This window comes from Oreochromis niloticus, linkage group LG3, assembly GCF_001858045.2.
Source record: "Oreochromis niloticus isolate F11D_XX linkage group LG3, O_niloticus_UMD_NMBU, whole genome shotgun sequence".
Classification (NCBI taxonomy): Eukaryota; Metazoa; Chordata; class Actinopteri; order Cichliformes; family Cichlidae; genus Oreochromis; species Oreochromis niloticus.
In genome coordinates, this window is record NC_031967.2 from 22,892,008 (window position 1) to 22,914,687 (window position 22,680).

The 22,680-nt window shown below is 37.8% G+C and overlaps 1 protein-coding gene across 2 annotated transcripts in view; it reads right to left on the reverse strand.

Annotated features, from left to right (window-relative positions):
- LOC106098407 (poly [ADP-ribose] polymerase 14) overlaps positions 1 to 21,857 on the reverse strand; it is a 208,140-nt gene extending 186,283 nt beyond the window's left edge. Inside the window, exons 1-14 of one of the 2 annotated variants that reach the window (XM_019353409.1) lie at positions 21,638 to 21,857; positions 21,427 to 21,551; positions 18,985 to 20,499; positions 18,661 to 18,897; positions 18,107 to 18,331; positions 17,966 to 18,020; positions 17,657 to 17,803; positions 14,996 to 15,058; positions 14,726 to 14,911; positions 14,473 to 14,649; positions 13,733 to 14,347; positions 12,769 to 12,905; positions 11,547 to 11,727; positions 10,218 to 11,166 (exon numbers count right to left, since the gene is read on the reverse strand). In XM_019353409.1, coding sequence (XP_019208954.1) covers positions 10,874 to 11,166; positions 11,547 to 11,727; positions 12,769 to 12,905; positions 13,733 to 14,347; positions 14,473 to 14,649; positions 14,726 to 14,911; positions 14,996 to 15,058; positions 17,657 to 17,803; positions 17,966 to 18,020; positions 18,107 to 18,331; positions 18,661 to 18,897; positions 18,985 to 20,499; positions 21,427 to 21,551; positions 21,638 to 21,809 — 4,128 coding nt within the window. In that variant the 5' untranslated portion in view covers positions 21,810 to 21,857 and the 3' untranslated portion in view covers positions 10,218 to 10,873. Of the gene's footprint in view, positions 1 to 10,217; positions 11,167 to 11,546; positions 11,728 to 12,768; positions 12,906 to 13,732; positions 14,348 to 14,472; positions 14,650 to 14,725; positions 14,912 to 14,995; positions 15,059 to 17,656; positions 17,804 to 17,965; positions 18,021 to 18,106; positions 18,332 to 18,660; positions 18,898 to 18,984; positions 20,500 to 21,426; positions 21,552 to 21,637 lie in introns of those variants that run through there. The other variant, XM_025905502.1, reaches the window with a different exon arrangement.
- Positions 21,858 to 22,680: the final 823 nt, after the last annotated feature.

The following is a 22,680-nucleotide window of genomic DNA, read 5'->3' on the forward strand; positions in this document are numbered from 1 at the left end:
ATGTTAAAAAAAATAAAAAAAATAAAATAATATATACATTATATTATATTATATTATATTATTATATTATATAATATATATATAATATATATATATATATATATATATATATATATATACATATATATATATATATATATAGATAGATAGATAGATAGATAGCTAGCTTCTGGATATGCTACTGCAATATACACAATAATATATGTAAGGAGTAAATATTTAAACAAGACATTCTTCAGGCGAAATAAAGACACTCAAGACAGTTTAGATGGTAACAACGTGCGCACGCTGGGTGAGCGCTGCTGTCTCAGGCTCACAACCAGCGTATGCGGCAGTTCTTTATTTATAGCGTTTCAGAGTATGTGTGTGTGTGTGAAGTTTATGATCTCAGAGTGTGTGTGTGTGATTCTGAAGAATGGGCCCCTCTTTGTATTTGGGAGTGTAGATAAGAACATCCTGCTCTCCCCTTCCTGGGAGTGAAACGGTTCGTAGAGAGCCAGGTACAGAGGAGATGTACTGGGTGAATCATATCTGAGAACACTATGCTTTTGTCTTTACTTCAGCTTCACTTCTAGTGAAACAGTAAAATCATAAAATACGATTAAATGGAAAGAATAAATGGGTAAACAACTATTAACACTGAAATTAAAGATAAACTTTCAATAACATATGAATAGAAGTGGGAATAATACTTGAAACTGTTTGAAAATCTCTTAACATATCCCTCCTGTTGTTAATTTGTTTTACACATTTTAACTTTTATCAGCATACAGTCTCTTGACAGTGCATTTTAACTGTTGCTTCATTATTAACAGGAGTGTCTTTTTTCTTTTAGTTACAGGTTGTTTCTTCATCTTCGTCGTCGGTGTTTGCGTCAGTGTCGGCGTGCTCCAGCAGTGTCATAATTTCTTTTTGGCCGACAGGGTCCGGTGTAATAGCTGTGGCTATCAGTCTGTTGATCATGGATCTTATGCAGGGAATACAACAACAGCCACATAGGGTCAATATGGCTGCAAAAACAGCTATTGACACTAGGATTGATGACACTAGGCTGCTGTACTTTCCAAGCATGTCCATCCAGCTGTCCCACATGGAAGTGTCCACTCCAGAATGTTCTTTCATTCTCTCATTCAGGGTCTTCAGTCTTTCCAGGGCTCTGGTCAGACTGCCGTCAGCTGCAGTGTTGCTAGGTATGAAGGTGCAGCATTGTTCTCCACTTCTTTGTTTCTCGTTGCGCTGCGCGTTCTTCTGGGCATAGGCTGCAGCTTAAAAATGGTTCCCCTTTCAGGACACGTCACATTTGGAGCCTGCCGGTAAATCCTCGGGCAGTGTGGGTCACATGGGTTGCTGGTGCAGGCCGTGTTCATGCCTACCAGGGCCAGTGATAAGAATACTGTGAACACGAGCATGGAACACATCGTTGTGACAGTGGTCAGTTGGCATCCTCTTGTCCAGCATCGACGTCGTCTGTGCAGTTTCTCACCCTCAGGGGCATCCTGGTTTGCATTTAGTATTTCCATCTCCATCAGGTCTCCCTCTGTGAGCGTTTCTCCTCTTCTCGACCGTGGACACACCCTTGGCCTCCAATGAGTAGACACCCAGCAAGAGGAGCGAGTGTCTCAGTGTTGCCACTGATAGCCCTTCTCCCCACCGAGTGAACACCAGAGGTTAGAGCGGTCTGCAGTCTAGACTTTACTGCTCACTTTTCTGCTCGGGAGTTTGTGGTTCTTGGATTGGTTCAACCCTTTTTCAACCTGCAAGAAACTGGAAGAGAATCACTCGGCAGTTGATTGTTCAAAACTATTTCTCTGTTTTCCAGCAACTTTGTCATCCACTCTGCTAGAGTTGTTTCTCTTATTGACTTGTTTGAAATTTAATGTATAGAAGTGTCTTTAACTAGTGTTTTTAACTAATTAGACTCCCTCCTGTTGACGCATGAACAACTTCATGTGTCACAAGAGCTACTGTTTTTGTATAAAGACTTCGGTTGTAACGGTTTCCCATCACATATGATCAGATTATCCTGTAGAATTGCTCCGCACCTCAACCATTTCTTTCGCTCTAGTAATGGCACAAATGTGTGGTTCATTTCTCAAGATATCCAGTGGAATTTGCATAGAGGTGTTGTCACCATAAGTGCGTCTACTGTTTGTACTGCTACTGATTTTGCTGCTTGGTCTGCAAAATTGTCGCCCTCTGTTATGCCATATTTTCAAAATGGCGTACTGCAGATCAAATTCATTATTGATAAGTCAAATCAACGAAAAAACAAAAACTAGAAGTCAAAAAAAAAATATATTCTTTCGTTAACAGAAATAAAAATAAAAACAAAAGTAAAACTATCTAAAACTGCAATGAGTGGTCACAAAATTAACTGATTTTGTAGCAAAAATGTGTTTAGTTTTAAAATCTTAAGTCAAAACTAAAGAAAAATAAAACTAATGAAAATTGCAAAACTATTAAAACAGTTAGAGTAAACATATTGGCTGTCTCTGTGTCTCTCTGTCTGTCTGCGTCCTTGACACAGTCAGCTCCTTTGTATGGGCATGTAGTTCCTGTTACACGTTTTCCTGTTACAGACACATTTCCCGTTTCTCCAGAGTAATCGAACTCTTTGTTGAATTTAACTGTTTTCATCTAGTCTGCACTTCCACCTAAATGTAAGTAGAAAGGTTATATCCAAGTTACTGAATGCTGCTTCTTCCTTTTTTCTCTGTAGATACAGCACTACATATTTTCTTAAGGCATTTTGGACAATTTCTATTTCGTTTTAAAATAATTCATATATCTCATACATGTTACATATGTCAAACTTCTAAGTTGGGAAAAACTTTGCATTGCTTACAGCTCGTAGCTCACAGCTCTAAAACTAGGCATCAGTAAATCATGTACCTAATCATTTCGTGTCACTGTGATCCTCAAGTATGATCACAGATTTGTTTTTCAAACCAACAAAACAAACAAACAAAAACAAGTTGCTGATGGCATGAAGGCCTTACACACGAGTTGGGACACAAAAAGAAAAAGAACTGCTATCAGAAACAAAGCAGAAGTGTGAGGGAAAAAACTGAGATCACAGACTGCTGCATGTGTGAGCTTTTAATATCATGCAGCTTCTGCTCTGAAAAAAAAAAAAAAAAAAAAAAATACAAAATAAAAAGTGTGTATCTTGCTCATTAGCTTGGTAGTATAGGTTTGCTCTTCATCTTAACAAAATCTCATCTAGGATGACAGGTTTACAAGCGGGTCAAGTGTCTCTATGCACTTAATTAGTTTACATATTTTCTTTATTTTCTTCATCTCATATGTCATTATACTGAATTTGAGCAAACCTCAAGCTTGATGCAGACTACTTTTAACAATTATCCACCTCACATCACAACTGACTGAGGTGCCTCTTCATATTTAATATTATTTCATTATTAATGTTATTACAGGGAGTGTAGATAAGAACATCCTGCTTTCCCCTTCCTGGGAGTGAAACGGCTCGTAGAGAGCCAGGTACAGAGGAAATGTACTGGGTGAATCATATCTGAGAACACTATGCTTTTGTCTTTACTTCAGCTTCACTTCTAGTGAAACAGTAAAATCATAAAATACGATTAAATGGAAAGAATAAATGGGTAAACAACTATTAACACTGAAATTAAAGATAAACTTTCAATAACATATGAATAGAAGTGGGAATAATACTTGAAACTGTTTGAAAATCTCTTAACAATATACAATATATATAACATACAATAAGCTGCAGAAAAAATAAAAAATAATGGAGATACTTAAAACTTTAAGAAGATTCAAATATAAGACACCACAAAGAATTCATGAATCTACTTTGGTTTCCATAAGACTGACTGTTTACATAAATGCAAAAATATTACCTCAAATTAATATGCATTAAATCAGCTCATGTGCAACTGTTCACAGAACACATTTTGAATTTTGAGGGAACACAGCAGCATAGCTCGAAGATAGCACTTATTTGAAATGTTTTCAATTTAAAAATATCTTGCAGAAAACTGAGGTGGTGTACTACTGATCTGTAATGGCAATCTGAAATAACAGATAACATACATCTATGATTTCAAGAGGCTTTAATTACAGACGTGATACAGAGTAACACCATGAAGATGTTGACTGAGTATGAAACACAGGATTATCTCTGTGTTGTAAATTATGAAGAATGTGTCATAAATTAATAGAAAGGTCACCCAAACACAAAGCACTGTAAAAGTTCCACAAGTTTATTTACAGATTTAGGCAAGGGGGAACAGAAGCAGTCAACAGAGCAGACATTTTTGGCTTTTGACTTCCAGTAGTGGCATTCACACATGTGAATAGACCTCACAGGTTAAGGTTTCGTGGCAAGATTTGCACAGAAACAGGCATTAATACAGGACATCCATGCTGTTCTTCTAAGAATTTCAAGGCTTGCTCATATCCACTTAGGGTGATGCCCTGCCTGGTGCTGGAAGAAGTGGATGCTTATTTGGTATCTGTTACTGAAACCAAGGATCAAAGGAGTCCAGGAGGGCAGGCAGGATGACTGCACCTTGAATTCATCACTTCATAAGACGTGCTGTCACAAATTGTTGGTCCAGTTCTTGATTAATTTGGATTACCTCAGCATTTGAAGTTAGAACTTCCTTTTTTCTCCCTGTAAAAAACAGCAGTTGGACCTTATGCTAGCAACACACTGTGTGACAAACTGCACAAAAACAGTTTGTGTGTTTGCTAATGTTTGTGGAGCTGATAGAAACATTGCATTTGGAATTACCTACCACATGTTATTCCCTTTGTGTTTGCTCATCTTTAGTAGTGTATCTAGATGCTGAAGTACCGCAGCCGCAACTTTTGGACACCATTGCTGTACAAAAAAATAAATAAACAAAATAAAAAACACCGTCCCACTTTAACCCTTCATTCTGACTTTTGTAATACGTTGTTTGGCCTGAATACACTTCAACTGGTTGGATAGCATGCTACCCGCTCTATCACTACGCATATAAAATAAACTTTTCAAAAGCTGATGTTCAACTGTGTCAAAAGGAGGTCAAATGCAGTCCAACTGTTTATTATATAATTCAGTTTTTTATTTTGGTATTTAATCCTAAGCTGATCTATTTCTTTGATTTCATTAGCTAACTAAAGTCATTTTGTGTTGGTGTTTTTAGTTTTTATTTATGTTTACTGAATAAGACATATTTTGCGCCCTCAGAAAGCCCTTTAATGTATCTCAAAGTGTCACGGTTCTGGGTCCGTTGGACCCAGTATTTTGAGTTTATTATGTTTTGGTTTATTTTGCATCATGGATTATTCTTTATGTTTCTCTGGTACTTTGTGTTTCAGTTATCTTGGTGTTTTGGATTGTTTTCTCATTGTCAGGGGAAAATTCCCAAATAGAAGGCTGCCAAAGTAAAACAGAGACACAATGAGACAATATAAAAATCACATGTACATGGGGTGAGCGTCTGAAGAGACAGTCACACCAGTACTCTTCTTTATTGCAGTTTATATAGGCATGTAGGTTACACAGCAGACGGAGGCAGTCTCCGCCTGTTCTCAGAATATAGATTGCTTAACTGACAAATGCATATCTTACTAAACATTCTGTCCGTACTATACTAAACGTCTGCTTAAGTGGCACTTTCCGTTCCTCTTTACACAGGAACTTGTCTTCACAGGCATATGATAAGCATAGGCAAAGCTTCATGTTTATCAGGGTGAATCGTCATTCAGAGTTTACACAATCACAGCATATCATTCAGAAGTTTACACAGTTACAAGCAAAGCATATTTGAATAATAAACAAAATCTTTTCACACTCATTCTCTTGATGATGGTGATGATGGTGATGATGACGATTATTATTATTAGAGTTTCATGTTTCTGTTATCCATGTTTTAGGAATTGTGGTTTCACTTATAGTTCAGTTCCATGTGTCATTTTCTGTCTGTCTCTCTGTGTTGGGTCCGTGTCTCTGAGTTGTGATTCATGTTTCTTTTATTGTGAAAAGTCTTTGTCTTATGTTAGTGTGTGCAGCTTTGTTCCCCCTGTCTCGTTAGCCCTGATCTTTCCCAGCTGTGTCTCCCTCCTGTTGCTCGGTCCCTCATTACTACCCTGTGTATATAAGCCCTGTGTTTTCCTGTGCTCGTTGTCGCGTCGTACCCTCAGATTTTGCCTGTGTGTTTTTGGTTTCTGTATTCACTTCATGTTTGGTTTTCATGTCAGCAATAAAGCTGAGGTTCTGTTTTACAATTCTGTGTTTGAGTCCTGCGCTTGGATCCTCCTCTCCGCCTGCCCGCACACAGAGCTCTGACACAAAGTACCTGGCGAGAGATTTTTTGTTTTGTTTTTTTCCACAATCCTTGCAATCTTGGCTTTTCCACTGTGCCTGTTATAAGTGTGTGTTCATATGTTTTCATTGGTTAAATTTCATTTAAAAAAATATCTCTCAGGAAAAAAACAACTTCTTTACATGAGATTTAAAACCACTGATAATGGGTTTTAAAGAAGCTCTTACACTCAGATCCTAGCAGCATCACACCGTGTTTCTGTTTGCTTTAGTCTTATTTGGTCTTGATAATCTGTCATTACGGGAAAAAGATTTTTGTTTGCTTTTTATTTTGGGGGAAGGGGAGGGGTGCATGTTTAAACATAGTACAGTCCAAAGTTTTATAGGTTCTGGAAAATTAAAAAAAAAACATTTCTGTTATTTTTAACATCTGATATTTTATGACAAGAAATCAGTAACTCTTCGTCATTGAGCTAAACTGTTGCCCCAATGAGCATCTCTGAATGAACAATACAACAAACTCTGAAGCTAATGGGCAACAGTAGTAGAAAGCCACACTGAGTGCAATGACACGAGGCTATAGTTTGCGCAAGACTTGGACAACAGAAGAGAGTGAAAATGTTACCTGCAGTGCACAATCAGCTGTATCCTTCAAACAGTAGAGTTAGAATTTGATTTGATATAGACAGAATGTAAGCATGGATCTTATGGAGGGCCAGGAGTGAAAAAATGAATGAACTAATTAATTAATTAATTCCTGGTGATTTTAACATCTATGTTTGCTGTGAGACTGGAACACTAGTAAAGGACTTTCTTGCCCTTATTGACACTTTTAATCTCACTCAGTGGGTGAGTGATCCAACTCATGAAAAAGGTCACACACTCAAGATCCTCTGTATATTTCATATATTTTATTTTATTGTTTACTCTATTTAATTTGTAAAATATGTATATATATACACACACACACACACACACACACACACACACACACACGTAGAAAAACATATTTAGTATACACATCCAGTAATGCATATACTGTTATATATTGTACATATATTTATTACTCTCAGATTTAGCCATTCTTATATTTTGCTTGCTTACGTTATTGTATTTTTTGTACAACTCTGTTGCTTGTGAAGCTCGCACACAAGAATTTCACTCTCATGTACTGTACCAGTGTACCTGCACATGTGATGTGACAATAAAAGTGATTTGACTTGATTTTGATTTGATTTCAATCTGGTGCCGTCATATGGTCTGGATGTTTGTATTATGGAAATCCAGCATTGTGGGATATCGGATCATTTCCCACTGATGTTTAATACTGCAGTGTTTAATGCTGAGTTGAACAGCGAGGGACCTGAGTGTTAGTTGCACATGATAAATTCATTGACCGCCACTCACTTTTCCTCTGCTTTTACTAACTCTGTCCTCTTTGATGCCAACTTTAGTGCAGAACTACCGGTTGAAAAGCTAGCTAACTCTTTTAATTCTACATGCTCTGGTATCCTTGATTCTGTTGCTCCATTCAGGTCTTAACGCACTAAATCTTCATGTCAACCTTGACTGAATGAAACCACCCGCGCTCTCAGACGAGAATGTTAACGCGCAGAGAGAAAATGGAAGAAGGACAAACTCCAAGCGTCTTTAGGCATCCTATGTGACTGCTTATCAAAATATCAGAAGATTGTTAAAGCTGCAAAATCTGCATTTCTGTCCAGCGTAATTTCTAGCAAAGTCACAAGTCCTGAGTTCTTTCTAATAACTTACCTTCCACATTCAGGGTGAAGCTCTTTGTAACGGGCCCTGCATGTGAGCCTTTTCCCAAAGTCCCTGAGCACTGCCTGGAGGCAGAAAACACCTGACAGCGAGAAGGTCATGTCCTGACTTTTTGTGGCTCCACAGAACACTGTGGTTCAGTGGCTTAGGATGTGGAGCGACTGGATCCTCGTTGTACCAAATTATCTCAACATCCTGAGGGTAGTAGCAGTTTGCTTCACACTTAACCATCAAGTTCTTACCCTCCTGCAATGAGACCGTGGATCAAATGTAAAAGCAAAACGACTAATCCAAAGACTATTAACTTGTCATCAACTGATAACAGAAATTAATCCCAAGATCAAATGCAACGATCAGAAAGAAATAGCAATCACCATAAAAGTGTTAACTGATAGCTCAACTAAAAGATCAAGATACAAAGAACAGATGTAAAACAGCTAAAAAAAACATGAAACAAAATGAAGTATTCCACATTTATATGAAGGAACAGCTGTGAAAGTGACAAGCTAACAGTAAACAGCTAATAGCAAACATGTATCTACAGTATTATATGACTCCATCCATCCATCCATTCGCTTCCGCTTGTCCTTTTCAGGGTCCCGTGGGGCGCTGGAGCCTATCCCAGCTGTCATAGGGCGAGAATGCAGTCCAACTGTTTATTATATAATTCATTTTTTTATTTTGGTATTTAATCCTAGGCATACAGCTGATCTATTTCTTTGATTTCATTAGCTAACTAAAGTCATTTTGTGTTGGTGTTTTTAGTTTTTATTTATGTTTACTGAATAAGACATATTTTGCACCCTCAGAAAGCCCTTTAATGTATCCCAAAGTGTCACGGTTCTTAACGCAGGTCGCCAGTCTGACAACCATTTGCGCTCACATTCACTCTCGCATTCACACCTACGGGCAATTTGGATTAACCAATTAACCTATCCCCACTAACTACGTGTCTTTGGACAGTGAGGAAGCCGGAGTACCCACGCAAACAAGGGGAGAACATGCAATCTCCACACAAAGACCCCAGCCTGATGGTGGAATTGAACTCAGGACCTTTTTGCTGTGCAGTACCAGTGCTAACCACCATGCCACCATGCTGCCCCATTTTATGACCATTATATGACTCATGTGGTTAAAACACTTGTACCCTCTGTAGAGATGATAGCAGTTGTGGAGTTTACAAACTCCTTCAGCTTTAACCTGGAGAACATCCACATTCGCATGGAAGGACCTGGGATGTTGGAGCCAAAGTCCAGGTATTACAAAAATGTGTTGTGTAACTGCAGTTTTTCAGCTCTTTAGCTTCAGCACTGCTGATATTTTTTTCAAATGCTGCAGCGATAGCAGTAAAATGAATAGCTAGTTGCTAGATGACTTATATTTTAAAAACGATTTGGCTTTTGAGTAAATGAAAACAGGAGGTTTGACTTTATGATATATGGGAAAATTATCTTTTTGATCCTTTGACAACCTGAATAAACCTTAGCTCTAAAATAACCACATTTAAATAAATGTATTTCAAAGCTAAATTTTAATCATTTTTTGGCCACTAGGGGGGAGAATTACTTCCAAGGAAACATATCAAGCCACCACCCCCCCATTTGATTAACCTTTATTATAACTATGTATTTATTTTATTTTCAGTTGTTACATACGGGACAGACATGACTGGGGGATAGGACAGGGAGAACGAATGAAAGGAAGAAAGAAAGAGAGGGAGAAAAAGAAAAACAGAGGGGAGAAGAGATGGTGAGAAAGGGGAGAAGAAAGAAAGAAAACAAACAAAACACCTGGATAACCTGTATGGAGAAAAAAAACAGAAGAGAAAACAAACAAACAAACAAAAAACCAGCTACATAATAAATACAGCACCATCACAATAAACTAGCTAGCAGTAGATAACAGTAGATACTAAATATTAAATGTTATTGTGCAGCACGCAAGATAGATAGCGCACAATGTGCTTTGAGGTAGCAGCCAAGAAAGGTGTAGCTTGTGTCAAGCCACAGTTAACTGTGTGACAAGAGAGATTATCATCCCATCGGAGCTATTATCTCATCACTAATGTGTTTAACTCTCATTGTAACACAGTTAACATTTTAAACTCCTCTGCAGACAGTTTGCTATATTCAACAGTTAGTTAATTATGAATTGAATATGTTTTTATATGTGTTTGCATTATGTTACCACAATTGTATTTACATTTAACAGTTTCTATTTGAGTGTTGATCACCCACCTCCTCTTATCATTATTTGTACAAAAAAGGACAAGACAAGAATACAATAAATCTTCTGAAGATGTAAGATACAAATATCAATCAAATAAAAGAATAGAAATGCATAATCATGTGATATGCCTTCAGTGTGTATATGTACATACATGTCATATTTCTTCATATTTCATATACTTAATATATAAGCAGCTTCTGTTGGCATAATTCTTACAGCTTTCAGAACAAGATTAAAATAAGATATAATTTAACACTGAAGAAATTTAACACTGAAAAAATAAAGTCAACAATGCATTAAATATGATTGCTTGTAGTATGAAAAGTGCATTATCTTCTTGTAAGAGAAACCTACCACATAGGTACCCAACAGCGTTTTGTGTGCAAAACTTTCTTAAATATTTAGTGTAAACTATGATAAAGTTTCTGGGTCCTTTACAAATGTAACTTTTCCACACACTTCCAGTTACTACATAAAGCTTTATGTAGTTAGAAATATAACTTTAATATTGTTCTTTTTGGATTTTTCAGAAACCTTCATTTTTCCACAGCAGAAAATACTTTTCCCTTAATCTCCTTTGAATGTGATGAGGTAGTCGGGGTATGCTTGGTTGTCATGGAACACAATATACATGGTAGGGTTATCAATTTTGTCCACTGCGCTATCGAAGCGGTTGTGAGGCTGCTGGCTGTTTCGGAGTGGAAGCACCTTCATGGTAGCTTGGCCCTGAGTGAAGACGCCTGTGAGGACTCGGGCGACGAACATTAACTGAGAACCATCAGCAGCTGGCTTGGAGTAGGTGGGATGGGCTGAGTAGCTGGCGTTTACAGCAAAGTAGGTCCCATGACCGTATACAGTTGCTGAATGTAGGAAGAAAAAAAAGGAAATTACTAATAGGTCATCATAGATAACACATGGTGACTTCCAACATATATTACGTAAGTATTGTAAGTCTTTCATTTAATATTCTAAGAGTCCTGTTTGTGTCTATAAATGATGGTTAAATACAACCACATTCAAGACTATAAAATACTTGGAGCAGTCTGCAAATGATCAATCTGTCACCACATAACGGTGGACCAATAAAGACACAATGTTAGAGTGATCAGAGCTGTAAAGACTTACATGTATATGTAAAACCCTGGTGTATAGGAGGTAATAATTTCTAAGACAAAGTCAACACTAGTGATTCGTTTTGAAGCAACAGAAAAATGTTGTCTTGTTCAGCAACAATTATCACCGTTTTGCCCAGCAAAACTCCTGTTGAATCCAGTTGTCATGATGGAGTGGCAGTTTTCCTGAGTCGTCCCGTGGTACAGAAGTTTCTCCGCTGCTCCTCCCTCGTGTGCGTTCTTATCAGAAATGTGCTTCTTCTGGGCTTCATAGGCGCGCCGCAGGTGAACGTTCTGCAAACGTTCAATCTGACAAGAGAGACCAAAGCCAAATGATCACAGAGATGCCAAACAATGCAGTGTGGATATTAATTACACCTGATGGCTTAGTTCATGTCTTTATAGTGGTAACCATAAACTGAGGCATGTGTTTCAGGTATGAGAAGTTTAGATTCCAGCAGTGAATAATTAATGACTTTCTTACTGCAAAACTGAAAACTCTAAAAACTTAAAAAATAAAAACACTTTACAAACATGATATTTCTGAGGTAGGGTTTGGAGTTTGAATTTTTCATAGCATTTCTGAGCAAATACATTGACATCGGTTTAATGGACCACAGAGATATGGTGGACAGAAACTGCAAATATCCAACATAGGTAGACAGATTGATAAAATAAAATAAAGACATTTATTTTTTAATGTGGCAATTAATTTGTTGACAGAATGTGACTGATTTCTGTTTCCTTTAATTTCCTGTATTGCTTTTATCATTTTGATTTTTTATATAAATTTACTGAATAAATATATTAAATCAATTCATGTCTTACATGTGGACACAAAAGGAGAGCAGGTATGTGATGATGTTGCAGTTGCCACAGGTTACAAGACATCATTTCTTTACATAGGAAAAAAATTCCAAGGGAAAAATATTTTCTATTTTTTCTAATTTTTTAATATTCATTTATTATTATTATTTTTTTAAAATGTATCAATTTTAAAGGTTAAATAAAATAATAGGAAATTAAATACCATTTATTGATTTTTAAATAAAAATCAATAAATGGTATTTATAGTAAGCCAGTTAAAAATAAAAATATCTATTTGTTACACCCTTTATGTTATCAAAATATGTAATTAATGACCACATGCACTGCTGATATAAAGTCTGGTGCACTTAATACAATCCCTGAGTGTTAACATGTATCATGACAGCTGACCAGTTAAGCAGACCACATTACAGCCAGTAATGCTCAGCAGTTTGCACTGTAACCCCACAATATACTTTTTCAGCTTGTATGCATGTACTTGTGTATATATGTACTTGTACTTGTGCAGGAAAAGTCACCCACCTTCATCACAGTTTTGGTGACAGTTCGTTTGAAAGCCTCCTTCACACTCTGATACTCTGCAGAGGAAGTCTCCAGTGAAACCACCTTCATAGTCTCATTGGCAGCCATGGGGTCCCAGTACAGAGGGAAAGTAAAGTCTGAAAAAGACAACATGTTTGTTATATTTTATTAAGTCCGGTAACTATTGGTTTGGCATAGGAATGCATTTCCTGTTTTCCATGACTTTAGTGCTTGCTTGCTTTAACTGATGATAAGTTTGTTAATCCCCTTTTGTATCCCAATTCTGTTCCTTCAGCTGTGTCTCTATGTTTATCTTCTGTCTCTCTGTCAAGTTTTCATGTTGTGAGTCTGTCATCTCTTACTTCCTGTTTTACTTTGGTGGTCTTTCGTCTCTTGCACTTTGTGTCCAGTTCTTTCCTCTGTCTCATCAATCTTCCCTTGCCCTTTATTGCATTCTCTCTCAGCTTTTTTCTTCTGTGCCTTGTGTTTTCTAAGAAGTTGAAAAAGTAATTTTTTCCTCCTCTGTTTCTATGTATTTTTAAGAGCTTAGCAATAAAGCTGTCATTGACTTTTACATATTTTCTTAGATGTTTAAAAATTGGGATTTGGTTCAATCCAGCCACATATCAGTCTTAACACTGTTTGTTATATTGGTGCCCTTCTGACACCAATCTAACACTCCTTTGCAATGCAATTTGAAATCAGCAGATAAGGAGACACTTTGATATTTTTAATATTGATATTTCGACATTTCCTGTTTCAAAACTGTTTAGTGTTACTGTCGTTCCTCATAGTGACTTTTGCAACTATTTTTTACTGCAAATACATTTTTTATAGTTTTTAGTATAATTATTTCTTTCAAAACCTTAACATTTGTTTATTTAATTTTATGTTACTCTCAAGCATCAAACTCCAGTATCAGTCGGGCTCATTTTTGTAACATCTCTGAGAACTATCTTCTCACCTGAAAGATTCTCAAGTCGTTTCAGCTTTGTCGTCTGTCTGCTCAGTGGTCGTGTGGCCACCATTGCCTGTACATCAACCTCCCATATAAGTCCCTGTGCGTCTGTTATTCCTTCTGTTAATTCGTTTTTTTCCAATTGGTGATTAGCTGATTTGGGAAGTCTTTCCCAGTTACCGTAATTTGCCAGGATGCACCAAACCACTCTGTTGTAAACATCCTCCTCCTCCCTCACTCTCACCACTCTAGCGAGGTTCATGTACTGGCACTGATTCATTTTCTGCATCACCCGGTTGACCCCGTTCTTTAATCCGCTCACTGTTAGGGTGCCAGACTGATCTGTTTGCACGAATAAACCCTCAGACTCCACCAGATTCTTCAGCTCCATCATGTCATCCTGGCTGAGGAAATCCAGTTCCTCCTTTGAGAAGGTTTTACTGGAGCACTGCGTCTGATATTGATGCTTCAGCTTTTCCATGGCATTATCAATGTCAGATATGGAAAGACCCAGAAACGTGAAGACAGACTGCTGACTTGTAGAGCTGATTTGGAGACTGCTGAGGTATGCACTCACAGAAGGAGCAGACTGTTGTTGCTGTTGTTGTTCTTGAAATGACACTGGAAGGTGGATAAAACAAACAAGCAAGTATTTTCAGTAAAATAATAATTTAATCCCTTTTTATTTAAAAAATCACTACACTAAATAACCACACAAGATGGCAGTTTGGGAATAATTCTGTCACCTCTGTTGATGACAGCTGGGGAATACATCTGCATCGCTTCCTCTTTAAAAGCCAAGAAGACATCGATCTTAATCAGGATGAGGCGGATGTCGGTGAGGCTGGTCATTGATGATGTAGAAGACTTGATCACTCGAAGGATGGCACCTGCCACAATAGTAGGGTCCAGTTCGCCAGCACCTGCAGAAACACCACTTGCATTTAGGTGTGTTTGTGTGTAGCACAACAAGACTTGAATGCCAAACAAAATACGTACCAGCAAAGATGGCAGGAATTGCCACTGAGCTGTATTTATACGACTCACAATAGTAAATGACATTACACACAAGTTGGACGAAGTCCAAGTTGTAGACTTCATCCCTTTGTCCACATACATGAAAAATAGCTTTACAGGGGAAGTTTCCTGACTGGGTCACAAAAATTTTTCCTCGTTCCACGTATGCTGCACAGAAAGTGACAAAGGAAGCATGAGTGAGAGGCAGATAAGTAAGATGAGAAGATGAGTAGCAACTTCTCTATTTCTCACCTGCTTTCAGTTCTGCTTCCACCTCCGGTCCAGCTACAGTTAAGATATCTTTGCATACCCCATCTGTAGAAGAAGAAGAAAAAAGAACAAAAAAATAATGAATAATTAAAGCTGGACCTGCTAACTGCCCTACATGTATTTTTACAAGGGGTGGGATTTTAATGCAGTGATTGCAATTAATTAATTAGAAAAAAATTAACGCGTTAAAAAAAAGCGCTTTTAATCACACTTTGCATTCCAAGCAAAGGGGAACTTTTGTCACCAAAGCACTGCAACTTTATGGTACCATCTAATTGCAAAACATGTTGCAGCAAGCACGAAACTGTGGGAGCTGTTAGCTCTAGCAGTTTGATTACCAACAAAAGGTGTCGGCAGCCCAAATGTGATGAAATGACTGGCTTAAGGACCAAAATTAGCAAGTCATCATCGGACAAACTTACAAATTCTCTTGCAAAATGGACTGTTCTGGACTGTAGAACACTATCAGTGGTGGAAGATAGGGGGTTAGAAAATGTGCTACAGTTAGCGTCAGGTGATCCAACTTTACAGCTGCCGTACCGAACGGCTATTTCAAGTAAAATTCAACAGCTTTATGACACTGAAAAGCAAGCAAAATTAGATGCATTGGAGACAGCCCTGCTAATATGGAGGAACTACACCAGAAGCAAACAAGACAGCAACAGAAAGTGTCACTCATACAGGATGTTTCCACATGGTGGAATTCAAAGCTGGATATAGTTTCTCATCTACTTGCTTATATTATATTTGGGCCGAATGGACCTGGTGTCCCTCCATCTGACTTGGGTCCTCTTACATCCTATGTCAAACCAATTGTCACCAACCTTGGAGTAAAATTTGACACAGCTCTTAAAATGGATAAACAAGTAAATACAGTGGTGAGAAAAAGCTTTTTTCAGTTGACGCAGCTCTCTAAAGTTAAACCTTTTATTTCTTTTTGTGACTTGGAGAGAGTTTTGCACGCATTTGTGACCACTCGCCTTGATTATTGTAATGGACTTTATATTGGTATTGAGCAGGCTTCACTATCACGCTTGCAAATGGTCCAGAATGCTGCTGCTCGCCTGTTGACAGGGACACGCAAACGTGAGCACATTACCCCTGTTCTTCCCTCCTTACACTGGTTGCCTGTCCATTTTAGAATTCATTTTAAAATTTTATTGCTTGCTTTTAAAGTCTTAAATGGCCTGGCTCCTTCTTACCTGTCAGACCTTCTACACCGATACACTCCACAAAGGTCTCTCAGATCATCTGACCAGTCACTCCTTGCTGTCCCCATGTCGAAACTGAAACACCGGGGGGACCGAGCTTTCGCTGTTGTGGCCCCCAAACTATGGAACAAACTGCCCCTCCATATTAGGTTGGCCCCAACACTTGAAATGTTTAAATCACTTTTAAAAACACACTTTTTTTTTCAAAGGCCTTCTAGGAGTATTATCAGAGTCAGTTTGTAGTCAGTTTTTAGTCAGCTGTTGGTCACTCTTAATCTTTTTACTTTGTTAATCTTATTCATTGTATATCTTATTGTTTATTTTACTCATGTTTTAATATTTAATATATACACTGATTTATTTATCTTCTTTTTCATTTATGTATTTATTTTATTTATATTAATTTCGTTGTATGCTTAATGTATGGTTTTTAACTGCTATCTCTGTTTTATTATTGGAAAGCACTTTGGTCAACTTTGTTGTTTTTAAAGTGCTATATAAATAAAGTTGGATTGGATTGGATAAAGAATCAAGAGGCTTTTTTTGCTGCTTTAGACAAACAAAAGCACAAGCTAGTCATTTTAACTCCATCAAAGCTGGTAAAACTCCGAAAGCAATTAAATGTGATTAAACGAGATTAGATGATTACAAATCCTATAATAAATTAGATTAATTAATCAATTAAGTTAATCGAGCCCCACCACTAATTTTTTACATCAGTTTAATTGCAATCCACCAAATAGCTATAGACAACATGCACATTGCAGATGCATGTTGTGTAATATCAGACATTCTTCCTTAGTTTTGCTTCCTGCTTACAGTGACTCATCAAGCAACATGATTTGTTTCTATTTCCGAATCAAATCACAAGCATTTATGGGAAACGGTACTTTATAAGTTAAAGGTTAAGTTAAATCCCCATCAACTTTTTTTTTGGCTGGAAATCATGAATTGCTTATGGCCAGTTGATTTGACAGGCAGCATACCAGTTCATCTCTGTTTACCTGCCCGACTGTTACTGACTCAGTTTGTTCTTTTGCCTTGTTGTTCTCCTGCTTGTCTTCAACAAAGCCCATAAATCTCTGCTTTGCATTTTGTCATCCACCAAACCTGTTCCGACTGAATTTGCCTGGTCAGCACTTGCACAAAAATATTAAACTACAACCATGATAGGTACGAGATGTAAAATACAAGTAAGTATTTGATCTTAAAATAAGTGGCCTGCTGATAATACTAGATGAAAACTTGGATCTTCAAAGATGACGTTTAAAAAGACATCCCCATTTCTGAGCAAACATTCATGAACGTGTGTTTACCTTTGAAATTCGTAGAGAGCTATGCCACCATTGTGGCTAAAAATAATGTCACAGTTACGACATGATCCTCCTGCTCACTATGCTATGTACTTGTGTGCATCCTCAGTTTCACTTACCAAGGATAAAATTTTGGAAGTCTGTTGTGTTCACTACAACATCTGTAGTTTCATTGGTTATGTCACCAAACACCACATGTAGTTTAACCCCACTTTCCACTGCCATGGTTATGTCATCCAAGTCACTGGTGAGGGACCTGAAGATTGCTTAGAGGAAGAACACCACACATTAGCTATTGTTTGATATTTAATCTGATGACTGAGGGTACTAATGAAGATGGTAAAATATGGCACAGGCTGAATGCTTTTTATCTGCTCACTATGCATTAATCTCACATAATGAAGACAGTCTGAGTAGTGCTAGTTTACCTTGGCCTCCCTGGTTCATATTTAAGCTGAGCTGTTTGTAGACATCATGGTAGCACTGTAGATAAAAACACAGAAATAACACAATAAATAATTTATGCCTGCATGTTACAGATCAGATACAGGCCATCAAGTAAGGGTTACCTCCTCAGAATCAGTGTAGCCAGGTTTAATGACAATGTGGATGTTTGTAAGAGAGCCAGAGGACGCAGATAGTCCAAACTGGTGAATGATGTCAGTCAACACTTGAATAGCTTCTCTCAGCGGGTATTGTAAAACAATTCCTGGCCCAATGATCGGAATGGCCACTGAACCAAAATTCTGCTGTACACAAAGCTCCAGACACCTCTTCAGACCGTTACCAAGAGCCTGCAAATCAAAAATTACATATTTTTAAACTATGTTTTCAAAGTTAACTCTTGGATTGCACACTGCAACTGAGCACACAAGAAAAACCTCGAGGCTCCACAAAAAACTTACATTTCTTGGATAAGTCCTGGCTTGGATTTTGTGGTATATAACATCAAGTTATTTTAACCTTTCAACTATACACAGCAATGATATTTATTTAATTTCATAAAACTTTACTATTCCCAAAGGAAATTCATTAATGCATTTCATTGGTTTTCTGAAGGTAAATTAAATATGAATTAGATCTTTTCCATCACTATAAGTATTATGAAAGTCCTTAATTTTACCTGAACACTCTTTCCTCTTACTCCATCCCAAGGCAAGCACTCAATGAAGAAAATCTTGGAGCAGCCCAGAGATGGAGGTGCATCAACCAGCTGAACATCACCAGGGGTGAGGGCACAACTGGCTAAGACTGAATCAAACTTTAACTTTAATGTATTTCCAGCTTTGGCCAACAAACTCTTGCCAATATTTGTGGAAGTCAGCTGCTTGTTGAGCATGGGGACCACCACAACATTTGCCTGCACAATTAATATTGAATAACATGAATAATATTGATATTTTATTTGGAGATTATGGGAAATAGAATTGAATGGAAATAATCAAACCTGTTCATTTTCTAAACTGCTGAGTTTGATCTTCAGGTTTGTTCTGTTGATTGCAGAGTTTCCAACTGTGCTGTACATGCTGCTGCTGTAGCTGAGAGATCTAGATGTATCGCCGAGTCTGCTGGTGTTTCGTGGTCTTTGCACATTTGGGGTGGCTGCAGTTTGCTTCTCTCGGATAATTACGTGACAGGAACCCTCTATCAGCTCTTTAGTCACTTTACCCTCTTCCTGGAAGTACTGCTGAGCCCCTGGTCCATCTAGAGTCAAGGTGTCTACTATCAGACTGTCTAGAGTTGATGTTAGGGCCTCCTTGGCCTCCTGAACATGACATCGAGGACCAGACACAAACACACAAGGATTTGGAAAATGTGAGGCTTGTAAAGTCACCTTGGTCTGCTTCACGCCAATCAAGTCTAAGATTTTATCAAAACAGTAGACAGTGTCATGATGAAGCAGATTGATGGTTTCTTGAGTTGAAACTTGATTCATCTGGAAGTCATGAAGAACTTCATTGAGCTTGGCCACATCTTCACTGTAGCCCACCAGTTGGACTTTGGTTGTTGAGGTTCCACTGGCACCTGGTATGTAGCTGACGTCCACTCTGAGCTCTCTACTGTTTGCCTCGTTCTTGGCTTTCGTCAGAATTTCTTTCAACCTGTTAAGATCTATTGCACCCTGCAGCTGTACAGTGGTCACTTTAAAGTCTCTCATTACTGCTGCCTCGGCCTCATTCAGAGCATCAGAGGACAAACTGGACAGAACCAGATCTGAACCCACCTCAAAGAAAACAGGGTTTCTGAGTCTCTGCTGGAAGCGAGTTTGGTATTTTGGGATGGCATCACTGGTCTTCATGAAGGTTAGCAGAGCTGTAGGGAACTTAACTCTCTTCTCTTTTACGTTCTTAATCAGTTCATCCAGTTTTGCAGCTCCTGACTGCACCTGTTTGTCAGGGCCCTCCAAAGTGATCATGGCACTACCTCTGATGATTGTAACCTCTGGACAATTAGCACGCATTTCTTGATTGGACTCTTCTTCTATGAGTTTGAAGTTCTTCTCCATAATCAGCACTTCCTTTTTGGTGGGTCGGCTTTTTTCCAGAACTGCAATCTTCTCCTTCATGGCATCAACCTCTCCCACAACCACAGCATAGCCACTCTCTGTGTAAACTTTGATATCATCTGTCTTAAAGGCCGAGTCCTGCAGTACCATTTTCACCTGTTTTGGCTCAAGCACATGATAGCAGAGGTAGGTCTCAGTGAGCTGGACGAAGACCTGATTCACCTGATACTCCCATTTCTCTGCAGAACCACCAAATCCTCCTCCTGGCCCCTTGTCAACCTCCCCTCTAACCAAAACCTCCTCTTCATCGAAATTTAGCTCCACTGTGCAGCCGATTGACGACAGTTGTTTTTCGAAAAATGCGTGTGCTTTACAGTTGTCTCTCAGGAAAAACAGCAGGAAAACATCTATCCTGAAAGTCTTCTCAAGACCATTTATGTTTGGGTTTGTAGAGCTCTGAAAGAAGAGAAGAAATCAAACAAATCTGTCAATTTATGCTATAAGATAGACTACTTATCATTAACAATTGGATTGTACCACATAGGCCTGGGCAGTAAATCAAAAACCAATCATAACCTTCATTCAAAAACTCTAATCAACGTACATTAAAAAAAAAAAGTTGATTTCACAGCAGTATTCAGTTGTACTGATTCATACAGTCCTTTCTGTTATGTAAATAAAAACACATTAAATTAATATTTCTCTTTATATGTTTTTGTTTTTTATTGTTATGTCTGACTCTGACACTGTGTTAGAACAGAAATATGCTACAGCCGAGTTTCTAAAACAGTTTCGATATTGTGTACAATGTAAATGAAAGCAGAATACAATGGTTTGTGAATCAGTTAAAACACGATGTTAGGGTTTCTTTTTTTTTAATCTGTGTGCTTGCGAGATGCAGTGTCCATGGATTCCACAAAGAATTTAAAATTTTGTTTACTGGCCAGACTCCTTCGAGCTGATGGGAAGGAAACATTAACTCAAATAACATCACAACATTACAATCAAAAATTAACAGCAAAGATTTAAAACAAACAGCATTGAAGTCTTACTTGGTACTATCAAAGTGTACCTAATAAAGTGTCCAGTGAGAGTGTTACGATCTGGCTTTTTGTGACCTATGTTTTTAAAAAACACTATCTTTGATTGTATGGAGGTGGAATAACATACATGGCATTGGTTACTTGCTTGTCTCGTCTTGTCAATTAGTGTCAGCTGTGCCTCCCTTATGTGTGTAGTTTCCTCGTTCCCCTCTGTGCATTTACAGTGTGTGTTCTCTTCTGTTCGTTACTGGATTGTCTATGTTATTTCCAGTGTTCCAGAGTCTGACGCCGAGTTTTTACTGTAACCAAAAGTCATGTTTGAAAGAGCAGTAAACTGTACCAGTGATTGGCTTGTCGATGGCTGGTCAGAGGTCTGTGGTGAACTTGTCCGGCTCACGGTCAGCCGTACTTCTCCACTAGGAAGAGTGATGGTGTGACACTTCCTCTGCAAAACTCTCTCTTGATCTAAAACGAGCATAAACAGTCACTGAAACAGCCTGCAATTAAACACAAATATAGGAATACATTTTACAAATAACCGACTGTCCTACCTTCTTTTTCCTTAAAACAGATTTTATAAACGTTTCCTCCGAGTTTTTCAAGATTTCCACAGTCGCCACCCCTGGACTCTCGCCTTTTCTGAAAGTATCTCCTCACTTTCTCCTTCTCTCTGTCTGTAAAGTCAGTGGCTTCAAAAAACAGTGGATACGGATATTCATCCATTTTATCTGCAATTCTACACTAACATGAGAACTTTCAGCCCGTCAAACATTTGGCCGTTCTGTGAGTGTTTTTGTTTCAGTTTCACTTTTAAAGTATCACATCCTCGTGTTTACACTCCCACACCCAGTAATGGAAAAAGTGCACATTTAATTCTCAGGGGATTTTTTCAGCTCACGTGCTCTGCAGGTACTTTACAAGGTGTTTCAGCTGTCAGAGTATAACTCTAAATCATATTTATGTCTTAACATGGTTTTGAGAAAGACATTTTACCAGTAATTATGTGAGGTCTGTCATTAACTCAAGCTTTAAAACATCAAAGAGAATTCTACAGATATGACTTTTACTAAGAAGTAGGTAAATAAGCTCAGGAGATTTGTGGCAGTGACTGATTCATGTGATGAGGTCCTTTATGGACAGATGGCATGCCATGAACAATAGCATATATTACATTGATTCTTTAAACAATGGAGAAGTAGCATCAGTTTGTGACGCTCAAATTGCTGAACAAATTATATAAATATGTTAGATATTTCTTTCTCAAATAGTTTATTTTAAGAGCAAACACAGTATATCTGAAAAATCACAGGGCAAAAAAGCATTACTGATTTAATACATTTTAAAAACACTTTTAAAGTTTCATAAAGCTACAGCTACTACTCAAAATTCCTTGTTATTAACTGCTGAGGAAATTACACATCTTTCACTTTAGTATTAAACAAGGCATTTATATTTGTGATCCTATAAATCACCAAATGTTTTAATTTTCACATGAATGTCTGTTTACAGTTACAGATTTTGTCTTGATCTCCAACAGTGTTCTTACACATTCTCACATGTAGTTTCAAGCAGTAATCTACAAATATCTAAAGCT